The sequence below is a fragment of the Epinephelus lanceolatus genome, chromosome 18 (assembly GCF_041903045.1).
Source record: "Epinephelus lanceolatus isolate andai-2023 chromosome 18, ASM4190304v1, whole genome shotgun sequence".
Lineage (NCBI taxonomy): Eukaryota > Metazoa > Chordata > Actinopteri > Perciformes > Serranidae > Epinephelus > Epinephelus lanceolatus.
The window spans coordinates 39,285,040-39,302,053 of NC_135751.1; the positions used below are offsets into that span (position 1 = coordinate 39,285,040).

At 41.1% G+C, this 17,014-nt stretch overlaps 1 protein-coding gene across 1 annotated transcript in view; it reads left to right on the forward strand.

Moving 5' to 3' along the window:
• grb2b (growth factor receptor-bound protein 2b) overlaps positions 1–15,456 on the forward strand; it is a 57,722-nt gene extending 42,266 nt beyond the window's left edge. The window contains exons 4-6 of the mRNA XM_033645089.2: positions 4,745–4,867; positions 7,806–7,974; positions 13,238–15,456. Of these exons, the coding sequence (XP_033500980.1) occupies positions 4,745–4,867; positions 7,806–7,974; positions 13,238–13,423 (478 nt within the window). The 3' untranslated portion in view covers positions 13,424–15,456. The remainder of the gene's footprint in view (positions 1–4,744; positions 4,868–7,805; positions 7,975–13,237) is intronic.
• Positions 15,457–17,014: the final 1,558 nt, after the last annotated feature.

Consider the following 17,014-nt stretch of genomic DNA (forward strand, 5'->3'; position numbering starts at 1 on the left):
TTATTGATTTTCACCTGCGTGTAAAGGAGCCAAGATGTCATCTTTTGGCTGACTGTACTTTTTAATTATTTACACAACTAAGAGCTTTCACTGGTTTTGTCTCCCATTTGTCTCCCGCTCTTTCTCTATCCATCTTAATCACTCTCACTTAGTCCCTCCATCAGGGTTTTCTCACAGTTAGCAGCATATGTGGAAAACTTTCTGACTTTAAGTTCCAGATTTAACCATTTATTTTTACTGCGTCTCGATTTAGAGATTTTTGAAACACAGATGCTTGCGAGTGCACTTTTTATGCCTCTGTGCAGGAGGCAGTTTGTCCAACTGTCCGTCCCTCTGGTAAATGCGATATCTCAAGAAAACCTGAAGGAAATTTCCACAAATTTGGCACAAATGTCCACCAGAACTAGAGATGTTCTGATACAAGGGCTCGGCAATATGGCCCACAGTTTATTCCACACTACTGAAGCTGCTAATCTTTTTGGGACCACGGTGGAGTCGGTAATAATTTCGCTTTCAGCCTTACTTGATGTTGCCGTGTGTAACAGTATAATGTCAATGTGTCAACAAGTGAAATCAAATCGGTATCAGAACAGCTCTAACCTGGACTCAAGGGTTAACTTATTAGAATTTGGTTGTCGAAGGTCACTGTGACCTCAAGAATTTGTACTCTAATCATGAAAAAAAAATACACACAAATAGGATGAAGTGATGACAGTTTATATCTAAAAGGTCAAAGGTCAACCTCACTGCGACATCATAATGTTCTACAAAAACAGTTTTGTGGTCATTATTTAACACCATAACTCAGGAACAGAGGGGGAGACATTTGGCTGGATACTGGTGAGCCTAATTGTGGGTGTCCACCTTGACACTGAGCTGATTGTATAGATCTTCTGTGCTGCTGTGAGGAGGTAATTCTTGTTTTGTGTCGACTTTACCACTATAACTAGATAATGACTAATCTGCTTCCTGGTACACGGATGGCTTCACAGGACTGGCCGATGCCTGTGTAACTTTTTCCTTACTTCCTGGTGTGAACATGGAGTGTTGGTGGTAGAGGGTCTATCCGCATGGTCCAAAGACCACTCAGGAGGAAATACTATGGTTGTGTGTTTGATGTAGCTCACAGACTGAGCAGCTCGGTGGATCTGTGGTTAGCGCTCTCTCCACACTATAGTCTCCCTCGGTCAAACCTGTTAACCAGCAGAAGGTGTGATGTTCGTGTGATGTTTGCATGTCTACAGTTTCTTCCCCCCATCTACAGACTTGAAGTTTAGCTGAACTGAAACTCTCAATTGCTCACAGGTGTGAATGTGAGCGTCTGTGTTTTAGCTTCCTGACAGGCCGACACAATCAAAGGCGTATCCCACCTCTTGTTTGCTGCATGATGGGCGAAGCTCCCTCTTTTACGCTTCAGACAATAAGCAGTATAATAGAAAAATGGACATAGCAGTGCCTGACACAGACAGTTCACCCTAAAACCAAATATACATATTTTGCCTCTTACCTATACGAAGAAGTCAGTTGAGATTGTTTCGGTGTGAGTTGCTGCATGTTGGAGGTATCAAGTACAGATGTCTGATATCTCTCTAATATAATGGAACCAGATGTATGGTTGGGTACCAAACTCAGTACCTTTTAAAGGGTACTGACCAAATTACATTGCTGCTACTGAGTACCATTCATTTAAAATCAATTGATGCCAAATTTTGGTACCTTGGAGTGCACCTGGCTCAAAACACCTGGTTCAGACACAAGGCGGAAGCACTGCAAAGCTGCCTGCAGAACTCTGTCGCTGGCTTCCCGGCCTCAAGGCCATTTGCAGCCGAGTCTACTGAGCGACACCAAGCCACTGGTTTCAGAAAGGAAGCCACAAAGGGCCCAGACGTAGTGAAGCTGGTCACGGAGTTCCACCGGCTTCCCACGGTGCCAAAACTATCGCTGCAGCACAGATAGTTTCAGTCTATTTTGTTTGTTTTCTATTTTATTTCAGAAATGTTATATTGTGGGGTGCCCAGTAGCTCAGTGATTAGAGTGGGTATTCTGTGCACAAGGGCATTGTCCTTGCCGCAGTAGCAGGTTCAATTCCAGTCTGCAGCCCTTTGCTGCATGTCATCCCCTCTTTCTCCCCCCTCCTTTAAAAAAAAAATAAAATATATATATAGCATAGTGTCTGCTGTTTGTCGTGTATTTTAAATTTTTTATTATTTATTTTATATTATTCATATTATTTTAAATTACATACAGTCAGGTCCATAATTATTTGGACAATGATACAGTTGTCGTCATTTTGGCTCTGTACACCACCACAATGAGTTTTAAATGAAACAATGAATACGTGCTTAAAGTGCAGACTCTCAGCTTTCATTTAAGGCTTTTTTCAAAAATGTAGTATGAACCGTGTAGGAATTACAACCATTTCTTCACACAGTCCCCCAACTTTAAGGGCTCATAAGTATTTGGACAAACTAACATAATCATCAATTAAACAGTCAGTTTTAATACTTGGTTGCAAATCCTTTACAGTCAATGACTGCCTGAAGTGTTGGACACATAGACATCATCAGATGCTGGGTTTCTTCCCTGGTGATGCTCTGCCAGCCCTTTACTGCAGCCGTCTGCACTTCCTGCTTGTGTTTTGCCCTCAGTTTTGGCTTCAGCAAGAGAAACGCATGCTCAATTGGATTCAGGTCAGATGATATGACTTGGCCATCACAGAACATTCCACTTCTTTGCCTTAAAAATGTCTTTGGTTGCTTTTGCAATATGCTTCAGGTCAATGTCCATCTGCACTGTGAAGCATCGTCCAATGAGTTTTGAAGCATTTAATTGAATCTGAGCAGATAATGGTGCCCCAAACACTTCAGCTTTCATCCTGCTGCTCTTGTAAGCAAGACAAGACTTCACTAGAATAAATACAGAGGGTTTATCACAAGATGCAAACCATTAAAAATGGAAGGCCAGATTAGAGTTTGTCAAAAACCATCTAAAAAGCCTGTACAGTTGTGGAACAGCATACTATGGACAGATAAAACAAAGATCAACTACCAGAATGATGGGAAGACAAGAGAAGGAAGAAGGGAAGGAACTGCTCATGATCCAAAGCACACCAACTCATCAGTGAAGCATGGTGGAGGTACTGTTATGTCATGGCCATGTATGGCTGCCAGTGGAACTGGTTCTCTTGTATTTATTGATGATGTGACTGCTGACAAGAGCAGCAGGATGAAAGCTGAAGTGTTTGGGGCACCATTATCTGCTCAGATTCAACCAAATGCTTCAAAACTCATTGGACGATGTTTCACAGTGCAGATGGACAATGACCTGAAGCATACTGCAAAAGCAACCAAAGACATTTTTAAGGCAAAGAAGTGGAATGTTCTGTAATGGCCAAGTCATATCATCTGACCTGAATCCAACTGAGCATGCGTTTCTCTTGCTGAAGCCAAAACTGAGGGCAAAACACCCAAAACACAAGCAGGAAGTGCAGACGACTACAGTAAAGGGCTGGTAGAGCTTCACCAGGGAAGAAACCCAGCATCTGATGATGCCTATGTGTCCAACACTTCAGGCAGTCATTGACTGTAAAGGATTTGCAACCAAGTATTAAAACTGACTGTTTAATTGATGATTATGTTAGTTTGTCCAAATACTTACGAGCCCTTAAAGTCGGGGGACTGTGTGAAGAAATGGTTGTAATTCCTACATGGTTCATACTACATTTTTGAAAAAAGCCTTAAATGAAAGCTGAGAGTCTGCACTTTAAGCAGGTATTCATTGTTTCATTTAAAACTCATTGTGGTGGTGTACAGAGCCAAAATGACGACAACTGTATCATTGTCCAAATAATTATGGACCTGACTGTATACACACACACACAAGCAGACAGAGACTTTGCTCTGTGTGTGATTTTAAAAGAGCAGAGGAGCAGAATCACTTGTTCACTGTAGCTCGTTCAAAAATTCAGTTTTCCTAACTAGCCCACAGAAAGAGTAAAGTGACGAAAAAAGGTACCGTCTGGTACCAGTATCGAATTCGAGGTACCAGCACCAGTAGCGTTATCGGTTCAAATGTGAACGATCTCCAACCCTTACTAGATGGCACTTGGCTTGTGGTGCTCAAAGCAACGTCTCTTCCCAGAAGTCATAACCTGGTTAGTCAAGATAATCCACAGATCTTGTTGTGAGCAGTTTTGCGTAGGATCCGTTTCCTTTGTACCAAACTACATCTGCCAACTGCATCATCGTGCAGAAGGAAGCGTGCATCAATTCATGGACGAGAGGCTCGTGCTTGTGACTGCACAACATGTAGACATTAGTTTCGTCCTCCATGTCGGAGCTGTGCCATTAGCTCAGTGGTGCTAGGTGAGGTAGGCCTAGATCCACGCTTCTTTCTGCGCTGTGTATTTTCTGGCACATTATATTGGAGAGAAAGCAGACATCTCTACGGCTGATCTCTACCACACTCAACAACTCACAGCAAAGCAATCTAGATTAAAAGCACCAAGAGATAAAAAGTGTATTTTTGGTGTTGAAGTGAACTGTCCCTTTAACGCCACCCAGATTGTGCATAATCAAGCTGTGTTGTTCCGTCATTATATTCACAAGTAAAGTTTTTTACAACTTTCTCAGTAGAAAAAAAGTCATTCAGAGTTCTCTCAGACTGTTGATCCAGTCTATACAAGAAGGCCGAGGGGTGGCTTTAGGTCAGTTTAGTCGATGCTAACTTGTACTTTCTCCTCCAGGTGGTTCTTCGGGAAGATCCCCCGGGCCAAAGCAGAGGAGATGCTAAACAAACAGAGGCACGACGGGGCCTTCCTCATCAGAGAGAGCGAGAGTGCACCAGGAGACTTCTCCCTCTCTGTGAAGTAAGTCGCACCAGCCACACCAAGTACCACTCAGCGTGGGACATGATTCAGACTCACTCTGTTTTCTATAAATACAATTTAGGATTATACTTACATCAGTGTACAGTTTTCTCAGAAGTGATCAGGTTCATGTGTTTCCATACTTGGTATGTCTGAGTCATGAGTTCAGCCGCTTCCTTATTCTTGTGAAGTCTTGGTGCTGCCCTCTGGTGACCAACAGTCACCAGTTATGACTTGTGTTGGACGCCAGCCCTGTGAGTACTTAGTGTTTTAGCTGACACATACAGAGCTCATTTCCTCTTATCTGCCTCCCTCCATTCTGACCTTCCCAAAAGACACACCAGTTCACAGCAGGTCACATGTAACGTTGATGCTAAGATATGGATCCTAATTACTGTCTGGACCGTCCTGACTCCACTTAGTCACGCCAGTGAGAGACTGATGTTCAGCAGTAGCTGACTGATTCATTTGACTAATACTCACCAGTCTGTCACAGACATGTTTAATGCATTTGATAAGCAAGATTAATGTCAGTGTTCCACTGCCTTTATCTAAAGGTATATTAAAGGAACACTTATTGTGAAACCTCCTATAATGACTATTTCTATATCAGTGGGAATCTCCAGGCACCTCATGATTCAATTCTGATTCAGAGGGTAATGATTCGATAATAAAACGATTATCGATGCATCAAAATGTTTTATTTCAACACATTTATTTTTCTCTTTTAAAATATAGCAGACTGTATTTTTGGTGATCCATAAATAAATAAACAGATTATTTTACTTGCATACAGTGTGGCTCTTCTCCAGGTCCCTTTCCCCTTCAACCTACCTCCACACCATCACTTTGGAACCAGGGGGCATTGTGGGATATACATATATGGGATATACACACACGCCTGCATAGGGTCCAGTGTTTGCACGGTCTAGTGTAATATTTCCCCTGAAACAGTTTGCAATTCACCTCCCATTCAATAATATATGGTCCACATCCTTTATTTTAAAAAGTTAACTGCATTGATGAATGAGTGAGTGAATTTGAAAGCGCCTTACAGTGTCCTGTGTGTATGAGAATAACATGAGGGGGTGGCGGAGTCCGCCACAGCCGCTGTTATTTACATTATGCCAGCAGAGAAGCTGCGAGCATGCAAAAGCCAAGACACCAGGCAGGGTGAAACAAACTGAGAGATGAATTAGTACAAGTTAACCTTACCTCGTTGGCACTGTAGACTGTCTGGGTGCTACACTGACAGTTAAGTTCTGCCTCTTTTGTTCCGTCAGCATCATGTTATGAACATTTACATAATCAATTACTGACATTTGTGAATCGATGGCGAATCGTCCATGTCCGCATCGTGATGCATCTAAGAATCGAGCTTTTCCCCCCACCCTTACTAAGTAAGTAGTTTTACTTTGCGTAATACTGGAGCTGCTGGTCTACCGTTGCCTTGATTGATAGTTTGCTTGTGTTACTGTGTGTAACCTTGGTGAATACAAACTAACCCTTTAAAAGACCAAAGTCACACAATAACTCAAACTAACTGATGGAGCCAGTGGTAGGTCAGCAGCTCCTTCGTTCAGTGAGGTGAAATTACTGTTTGGCTTTGAAGAGCATAGAGATGTATTTCACTTTCCATTAAGTTCCCCGTCTGTCTGTTGCTAAGTGCTGAGCATACAACTGGTTAAATGAAATTTTGATTATATTGCAGGAGTTGTCTCAGAGTTCGTAAACAGATGTTTTGATATAAACTGGTAAAGAAATGAGTGCTGCAGATCTTGGAGTTTCTCTACGGTGTCTAGTTATTTGTTTGACTGCGTCCATCCAAGCTTTGAGCTGGTTTGTATAGGGAAATGGTAGACAGCTTAAGCTTTGTACCTCGTCAAAGGCAGCAACCTACTATTGAGTAGCTCGGTCCTAAAATTAATGTTGGCACTTAAGCATTTTTCCACGGTGAGGAACACAGACCTCCCCTCTGGGTTGGGAGAGAGTTACTGCCTCAAGGGAGGGAGTTCACGTGTCTCAGGGTCTTGTTCACGAGTGAGGGTAGACTGGATCGGCAGTTTGGTGCAGCATCTGCAGTGAAGCTGAGCCAGGAGGCAAAGCTTTCAATATACTGGTCCACCTACATCCCAACCCTCACCTATGGTCATGAGCTCTGGGTAGTGACCGAAAGAATGAGATTGCAGATACAAGCGGCTGAAATGAGTTTCCTCTGTGGGGTGGTTGGGCTCAGCCTTAGAGATAGGGTGAGGAGCTCGGACATCCGGAGGGAACTCGGAGTAGAGCCGCTGCTCCTTCGCGTAAAAAGGGGTCAGTTGAGGTGGTTCAGGCATCTGATCAGGATCCTCCTGGGTGCCTTCTGTTAGAGGTGTTCTGGGCATGTCCCACTGGTAGGAGGCCCCGGGGCAGAACCAGAACACACTGGAGGGATTACATATCTCATCTGGCTTGGGAACACCTTGGGGTCCTCCAGGGGGAGCTGGAAAGTGTCGTGAGGGAGAGGGATGTCTGGGGTGCTTTGCTTGGACTGCTGTCCCCGTGACCCGGCCCCGGATAAGTGGATGAAAATGGATGTATTTTCCACAGTTTGTATTTCAGTCCAGGAGGACTGCAGTAGTGGCTCGATTATACGTTTAAGTGAAACAGCAATGTTGTTTCCTAGCAACTGAAGGACACCTTGAAATGGTCTATAGCTTTGCTGTTGTTAAACGCGTCAACTATGACCTCAATTCATCAAGAATTTTTTCCGTTTTTGGATTCTTTGTTCACTGTGGAGGCATGCAAGAAAAAAACTTTTCTTCACAAACTAAAAGAAACATGAAGGGAGTAACTGAAACACAAATGATCATTTTGAGGTGAAGTATTCTTTAAATCTGCATTTAGCACCTAGTTGAATATCCCCTCTCATAGTTTTTCTCTCTGTGCCCTTGTGCAGGTTTGGAAATGACGTCCAGCACTTCAAGGTTCTTCGTGATGGGGCTGGAAAGTATTTCCTATGGGTGGTGAAGTTTAACTCCCTCAACGAGCTGGTGGACTACCACCGCTCCACCTCAGTCTCTCGCAATCAGCAAATCTTCCTGCGAGACATAGAGCAGGTCCACCAGGTAAGAACTGTCACACTGGCATCCAGGCTTTAATCCTTAAACCACAATCACAAACAATAACAACATGATACGGTATATAACCTATTCAGAGGTGAAGATGGGTTTTATTTGAGGATATAATTGGATGTAACTTTTAAAACTTACTAGAACAGTACAAAGGTATATCTGCATCACTTGTGGGGAAGCAACGCCTTTAACACTGCAGAACCAGAAAGGACATGTTGGTTCACAAGTTCACCACATGTGAAGGCTGGACTGCAGACTTTTCTCTGAAAGGCTTCTTTTTACACAAAGGGAAGGTGATCATTATGATTTCTGATGCAGTTAAACAATAAAGCTGGTCAACGCCCTGTTGTGTGTTCTGTTGACATAGCATTCTGTCTTTGTCCATGTTATATTTATTTCTTAGTTTAAATTCAGTTACATTTAATTCTGAAATCATGAGTGAAATATAGCTTAAAATAGGGATGGATATAATGCCCTCGTTAAAAACAACTCACTGTGGGATTGTGAGTTAAGGTCATGTATGAAAACATTTATATTGTCTTGAAATACAAACTGTAATTTTATAAACATCCCATTAATTCATTGGTTCAGTCTTGACGAAGATTTTTCAGAATCCTGCTGCGTACACCCCGGCAAAACACAACAATAGAAAAGGCGGCAAACAACATGCTCCCATTACTTTATCATATACTTTGAATGTGAATTATACGTGAAGATACAGATGTAATTTACTGTATCCCCGATCAGGTGTCGCAGCTAAATCATCTCAGCTAAAACTACGATCAATAACAAAATCAACAGTATTTTCTGACCCTTAGTGTTTTTCTTCAGGGCTTTTTTCACACTGCATATTATAGCTCATAGCCTTTAGCTAACTTCCATATTCACATTGTTAACCCACATCCCTGAGGTAAATGTCCACTGGACCATGTGACTAATCTTTACACTCTAAAATGACCCTAAAATGTCGCCATTAGCAGGGTTTTATGTGAGAGCGCTGCTGAAACATCAGAAAGAGAGAGCATAGCAGAGAAAGGAAAGACTGAAAAGGAGACGTCTGTTGTTTTAACTTTTTCAGCTGTGGCAAATAAAGGAGGTGGTTCTGTTTTCGGGCCTAATGAATGTTGTGTCTAGTGTTCCTATTGTTGTTTGGATTTAGCTAGCTCGCTAGGTCCCTACAGATTTGGTTAGTAGAAGTTATCATGGTTAAAACATAAAGCACGGGCATACTAATGACGTGACAAAGTTGTGCGAGTGGACAACAAAAATGTGATGCAAATTTCATTAGCTTTGTTTCACACTGGCAACTTTAAGCCCCATGTTCAGTTGATTTTTAGGGGATAACCCCACAAACTTGAGGCTACCCCTGTTTCAGAGAAGGGCTAGCAAGCCCCGAGGCTAAAGTCAGGGTTAGCCCACTTTGGTACAAATATGCCAGGCTAACAGCTCACTTAGCTTGGGGTTAAGTGCAGTGTGAAAAGGGCTTCATACCAGCACTGTAGCCCAATAGAATCCAAGTATTACGCTTTACAATGTATTTAGAAGTCCGAAAAGTATGATTTTTTTAATGCCGTCAAAAATACAGATGCTCCTCTTTCTATTAAACTGATACCAAGATGCTGTATTAAAAAATTGTAGTGCTCAGCGCCCGTCACCTGAGGTCAGTCTTGACAGGTGGAACAGGCAGCAGAGCTGAGAAAGATGGCGACTGGGAGTGGTGGGGATAACGTCACAGGAGTACAGAAAAAGAAAAGATACCTCTGCCCGTCTGAGACTATTGCCACCTAAAACTTAATCTTAAGATGACTCCTTACTACTGCAAAACAGTTTATTAGCCAAATGATTTTGTCCAACATATCATCTTCGTTCATCTCACAGATGCGTCTGTATCCACTGCAACAAGTGTCATCAGGTCCTCTTACAACAAGGGCGCTTATTCCTATCTATTCATTATTTTGTGGACCATAAGTATTTAAACCCAGATAGACTTGTCTAGACCTTGATCACACAGAAAGTGTCTTAGCAGCTGGAGGCGGCTTTTTGTAATGTTTTCGCGATTTTTGTGTTGTGATGCACCTCATGTTTCTGTGCTCTAGGCACCTAACGTTTTTGCCGCAGCGCTCTGAACTCCTCGAGTTGAAAAAACTTCAGCTCAGAGCAGAAAAGCGCCCCCCATTATCTCTTTTTTCCCATTGTCCAAACAGATGATTTGTGTGGTCTGTGTTTACAGTTGGTAAACAATGGAGGAGAAACTGGTGGTAGTGGTTGCTGGATACCCAGAGCTATACGGCCTGACGATAGACAGCAGGTTGTCAAACTGCCCCTGAGTCATCCTAAAATCTGCCTGTAAACGTCCATGATGGAGGAGAAGCTCCTGGACCAACTGGTGGTACTCCCCATGATCCAGCCTCTTTTTTAGGGTCTCATGTACCCACACAGATCTCTGTTTATCTGCTGACAGCCTCTCACCCTCAACCAGAGCTACAGACAGTAGCCTCTGCCTCAACATGGCAGCAACTACACACTGATTACTGTGACAAAAATACCTGGCAACAATAAAAAGGGGCAGCAAGCTTTTTTTTTTTTTTTTGTGGCATTCAATTTTACAACCTTTCTGTGTGATCACGGCCTAAGTCTGTGAATTGCTTATTAAAAACCACAGTATTGCTATTAGACAGTGACACACATGTTGCTAGACATCTGTCACCAGTAGCTCAGCTTTTGTTGTTTTTTTGTTTGTTGTGGTTTGGTTCCTTTACACAAATGTTGTCACACACTGTGAACCCAAGGGAAATGTCAAGAAGCTATGAAGGCATGAAAAAATAGATGCTGCCTGCGCCGAGTGATAGTGATTTGCATTCACGTAATTAGTGGTAAAAAAAGAAAAAAAAAGACGCATAAATGTCCATAAAATTTCAGTCAATTTTTCACAGTTCATCATTGCCAGTAAAATCTCTCTGTGTTGTCGGCAGGTGAGGTTCAGCTCTTAGTAACCGGACACTTGTGACGCAGGTGTTTGTGTGCAGTTCTAAATGAGTGCGCCAATATGAAACTGGGGGTAAAAACAGCAACAGTGAGGCTCGGCTCAGGATCTTGGAACTCGTATTATTTGTTTATGCTCCTCAGTGAGACGCGTGCAGGTTTCATTTCAAATGTGAGTGAGATTGCAGCGAATCTGGACGTCGGTAGGCAGAAGAAGTTTGTAGCCTGCAGGTCTGAGGGACAGCTGCAGGGGAAGAGGAAAGGAAGTGTGACCAAAACCATACAGAGGATAAAGGGATGAGGAGAAGCTGCAGGTAAGACAGTCATAGGGAAAGAGACAGTGATGTATGTAGTGAATGTATGTGTGGTAGAGAGCAGGAGGGAGCGGAGAGTGTGTGTGGCAGGATGCTAATTATTCTAGGTTGAGTATGTAAAACAACCAAAATTTGTTCTCTTATGATTAGTGCTGGGTGATACGACCTCAAATCAATATCATGATTAATTGAACATTTGACTTCGTTTATGATTTAAGAACTTTTTTTTTTTAGTTTTTTTCTTTCATAGTTCACTGACAAGGTTTGCACTGTAAATATGCTCAACTATTAAAGCTGGGATTTATTTTTTATTTAGAACAGAATTCTTTCATCACATCATAGATACAAAGTGTTCTGGGTTTTTTTCCTATTAAAATACAGATAAAACATTTGTTATATGACTCTGCCTTCAAAAACAGTCCTTGTGGTATGATTAATAAACATATTTCAACCCATGAGAAAACGGATTGGTAAAAATAAATATAAAAATAATATAACTAAGTGTTTGGCAAGACGGAAATACACAAATTAAATACTTGTAAAAAAAAAAAATTTTTTTAAATTAAAGCTGATATTTTTGTCTATTGAAAGACTGCTTATCTTGTGATTTTAAAATAACGGAAGCAGATAAACTATTTATGGTTATTTATTTAATATTTCAAACAATCGAAATCAAAGCACACAACACTAAGAATTAAAACATCTAAATAACCTGCATTTCTTGCAAACAAAATAAATTATTTTCAATTTTGCCTTGTGAAAAATTAGAAAATAACGTCACATTTTAGTTTGAAAGTAAAATCCAGTTCTCTAAAACAGTATAAAATAAGTAACTTGAGCCGTGCACTGTTCATATTGGATAACGTGATTGTGCTCCAGGTGTTGAAGCAGATTGGTGGTGTTACCTTTGGTCGCTTACATTTGATTTCATTTGTTCGGTGTCGTCTTCACGAAAGCCAAAATGTCTCCAAACGAAAGGCATTTCTCTTTGGTGCAAGCTGCTCAAGTTGCTCAGTTGGCTCAGTGTTTTAGTTCTCCTCCATGTTGCTTCCAGGTTGCGGACTGTACAGGGCGGAGTCACATGACTACACATGCAGTAGTACGTCAGAATCAGAATGCTTTAGTGTCATTGAACATTTCTGTACAACGAAATTCTTGTGCAACCCCTCAGTGGTGCGACATAAAAAACAACATGAGCAAGACAATATAAAAGAATATACAAATATTAAAAAAGAAAAAAAAGGGAGATATTTAACAAAAATAGATATAAAAAAATAGATACAAAAAATAGATGTAAAAAAATGGATATTAAAAAATAGATACAAAAAATGGATATTAAAAAAATAGATACAAAAAATATATATTAAAAAAATGGATATTAAAAAAAGATATAAAAAATAGGATATAAAAAATGGATATTAAAAAATAGATATAAAAAATAGATATTAAAAAATATATGTAAAAAAAGATATTATAAAATAGATATAAAATAGAAAAAAATGGATATTTAAAAATCGATGTAAAAAATGGATATTAAAAAAATATATGTAAAAAAAATGGATATTAAAAAATAGATATTAAAAAAATATATGTAAAAAAATGGATATTAAAAAAAGATATTAAAAAATAGATGTTAAAAATGGATATAAAAAATAGATATAAAAACAGATATTAAAAAAATAGATATTAAAAAAATAGATGTTATTTTTTAAAATCGAACTTACTGCCATGGGTAAGATCACATCGGTCAGAGGCTCTGAATATCAGCTTCGATTAGTTTTCAATTAATCGCCCAGCCCTACTCAGGATTTTAAATGTTTTACTTTTAACCAAGATCACCATGAACTCAGAAATTAGTGTGAAAGTTTAGTGTTTTATTCTGTCACATGTATTTATAAATCATCATGTTATATGTCACTAACATGTCTCACGACCTCTGTGTCCTTCTCTTGTTCACACAGCATCCCACATACGTGCAGGCGCTCTTTGACTTTGACCCCCAGGAGGAAGGAGAGCTGGGTTTCCGACGCGGTGACTTCATCCAAGTCCTGGACAACTCTGACCCCAACTGGTGGAAAGGAGGCTGCCACGGCCAAACGGGCATGTTCCCCCGCAACTACGTCACGCCTGTCAATCGGAACATGTAAACAGTCAGACCATGTAAACAGCAACAACAACAACAACAACAACAACAACAACCACCACCACAACAGCAACCACCATCACCACCACCACCACCACCACCACCACCATCATCATCATCGTTCTTGATCTCATCAGCCCCCATCCAACCCCTCAACCACCCCTCCACCCTCCTCTTCGCCATCCCACGATAACAGGAGCAGACAGGAAGAATGCAAACAACCGAAACAGAGAGAGATAAAACAGGAGTAGAGCTGTCATAGGCGTCGCTGTGTGGGTGGCAGCTGAGCAAAAAAAAAATCAACTTTTACTTGTGCTGAGAACGTTCACCTCCCCAGTGAACGCCTTGGCGAGGATTGAACTGTCTTTGAGGGAAATCTAAATGCAGAGAAACTAAAGATTAGTGCACCAACAGTGAAGATAACCAAATGATTCTACCGCTCCCACAGCTGCTTCTGTCCTCTCCTTAACTTCTTAACATTCTGCCTTTTCTTTTGTGTTTTTTTTTTCCTTTGCCGCATGTTGTTTTAATCACCTAAATGAAATGCCTACCGATAAATCCTAACTCTGTTTTAAAGAAGAAAAAAAAAAGATTAAAAATATAAAAAAGAAGAAATGGTTTTAAAATGTACAAAAAAAAGAAGAGAGAGAAAAAAGATGCAATCTACAGTACAGCAAGTTTCCATGTTTGAGATCATTGGCACGTGAGCATTGTACATCAGCCACCGGCTGTATAAATAAATCAACTATAGAGAGAATCCATTTTTTAAGAATATATATTATATATTTGTATGTGTTTGTCTGTTTTACCTCTCATCACAAATTGTATTTTTTTTCCATTTGTAAATTATGTTCAATCTTTTTGTTAGTCTGGATAAGACCTCGTAGCTCTAGGATGTGCTGAATTGTCAATTTTATTTTTTCTGAATCTGAGGGCTCTCAGATAACACAGCATGATATTTAAGGGGTCATAAATTCCATTTTTTTGAGAAGGTTTCTCTTGTCTGTTGCGCAAGGAAAGGAGAGTTAGTTCACTGAGAAGAAACTGATCCTGTCAGGAAGCTAATGTTGACCAGCAAGTAGAGCCACGAATGCTGCAAAGAGCTGTCGTACTCCACAGCCCTGTATAAAGGTCAGCCACCTTTTCAAAGCCAATGTATTTATTGCAGCCATTTTAACTTGGGCAGTGAATGTAGCTGACTGAGTCCACAGACATTAACATGAGGGAAGCAAGGTCGGAGAACTGAACTACACAAACCATGCAAGGGATTTTTAAAAGACATGCTGAAAAACAAAAAAAAAAGTGACGATGTCGATATTCGTTCGAGAGAGTGGTGTATGAGGACATGTACAGGACGTTCACATGCATATTCGCAAACATTCATAACATGCATGCATACGCTCTCCTCCTTGTTATACCTGCACGTAGCAAAGAGGCAGAGTTTGGATAATCACATTGTGTAATCACCAGTGCAGATCCGCAGCTGGCACAGATTAACAGTTCAGAAAACTGAGAGATTGTCTTTTATGCTAAAAGTTGAGAGATCAGCTTCAATGATGTACAAGTTTTGTTTTTTTTTCTTTTGTCCAACGTGGCGTGTGGTCAAGCACTTTTTTCGTCAGACATTTTGATTTCTGGTCCAGTGTGTGTATGTGTGTGTTTGTTTACCGTGTTTGTGTTACTGGTTTCTGTTTTCTTGTTCTCTCTGGATAGTGCCTTTCTCTCTGGTGTTTCAGTGTCTCCGACCTGCTACTTTGAGCCCCCCCTCCCCTCTATGGGGCCTGCCAGTCCTGCAGTGAGAAACAGTGTACATAATCCAACCTGTCCCATCCAACAATGCCCCGCCCCCCCGCCGCCTCCTCTCCCCTCCTACATCAGCCCGCCTTCACCTTTGTCCTCACCAACATGGAACTCTTCTTATTTAAGTGTCTCTCGCCTTGTCTTACCTAATGATACTGTTTTATTTTTGCTCCTTTTTTTATTTGCATTTGTTTTTTTGTTTTTTCAATTAATAAAATGCAATTATTAAAAAATGAACTTCATTTTTTGTGGTCTGTTTTTTAAATTAAACGTGGATCTGAGTGGTGACTGACTCATGAGCTCACAAACTTGCTCCCTTACAGGCTGTAGATTCTCCACAAGAGGAAGCTGATGAGTCGTCAGAAAGTTTCTGCGTGTGTCGACCTGTGGCGTCTTTAGAATAAGAAAGTAATATCTGCAGTTTAAACACTTTGCAACCTGAAGTCAAATGAAGTATTTCAACCATATTTTTGTCTTTTTTAATACTACTGCTTCCTTAGTGTGCATATTCACAGTTTTACCTAAGCGGCAACTTCCAGGGCTGAAAAATGAAGCCACTGTGCAATGTGCAGGATTTATTATTTATTTATAAAGTATTTCTGATATACTTCTGCGTAGACGTAGAGCCTATAGGCCCGTTTCCACTGAAGAAGTTCCTGATACACCTCCTGGGGGCAGGAACTACTACAGGAATGTCCCCTCGCTTGGCCCTCTCCACCGCTGTGTCTCCACTGAGACAGGGTTCCTGTAAAGTTACCGGGCTCTGTATGTGACGTAATCGTTGCGCGACCATTTTGACCGGGGCGCCGTTAGCTGTTAGCGGTGTCTGTAATAACTCTGGTCACGGTCCGTGAAAAAAATATTTTTTCCAGCGGATGTCTTAGTTACAACATGATTGACCTAACTGGAGTAGTTTCATGTCGTATCTGACAACGGGAGGCTTTTAACAGATGACGTTCTGATGTTAGCTTTGCTGCTGCTGTTAGCTGTCCCTGTCAGCTGATGCTTTCTAGACATAGTGATTTCCCAAAACTGAATAAATACCACACATAGCAACACAAAACTGCTTTGCTAGCTCAATCATGTAACTAAGATATCCGCTGGAAAAAAACTGACTGTTTATGGAGTTATTACAGACACCGCTAACAGCTAACGGTTAGCCCAGCTAATCTACGATAACCATGTTGTTATTTACAAAATGTCACATCCCTCCTTGAGTATATCCAATCAGCACCAAGTAATCCCCAAGCCCCAGCCAGGAGTTTCTCGGGCCGTTCTGAGTACCTACCCCGAGGCAGGGACTTGTTTAGCCCCTGTAAAAGTTCCGGAACTCTGTCCTTCGGGGGTGGTTGCTGCGGTGGAGACACGCACCAATGGCCCCGGCCCCGTAAAATTACCCCGAAGTTCCTGCGGTGGAAACGGGCCTTATGCTGTAGCCTAAAGTGCACCTACCTAGAAATGTGACTACTCGTCGCAGCGACGCAGACCTCCTGTCTGTCTCTGTAAGCTGAAACCATTTCCCTCAGTGGAAACAAAGCTTTTATTTACTTTAATTTCACAGATAAGAAACAATAAATTGTGAAAACAATAAAGCCTCCACAAAAATAGCTTTTTTGTGTGTGATTTATCCTGGCTTCATATGAGCAGAGGAAATCTGTGCTAGCCGCTAGGCTAATTCATACAGTGTAAAATGCCACAGGCTTGTGCCAATAACGTTAGCATGTTGTATTTGTTTGGAAAACGTGTTTAGTATAAGACAGTTGTTTTGTCAGTGAACCTTGTGAGTTGTAATGGA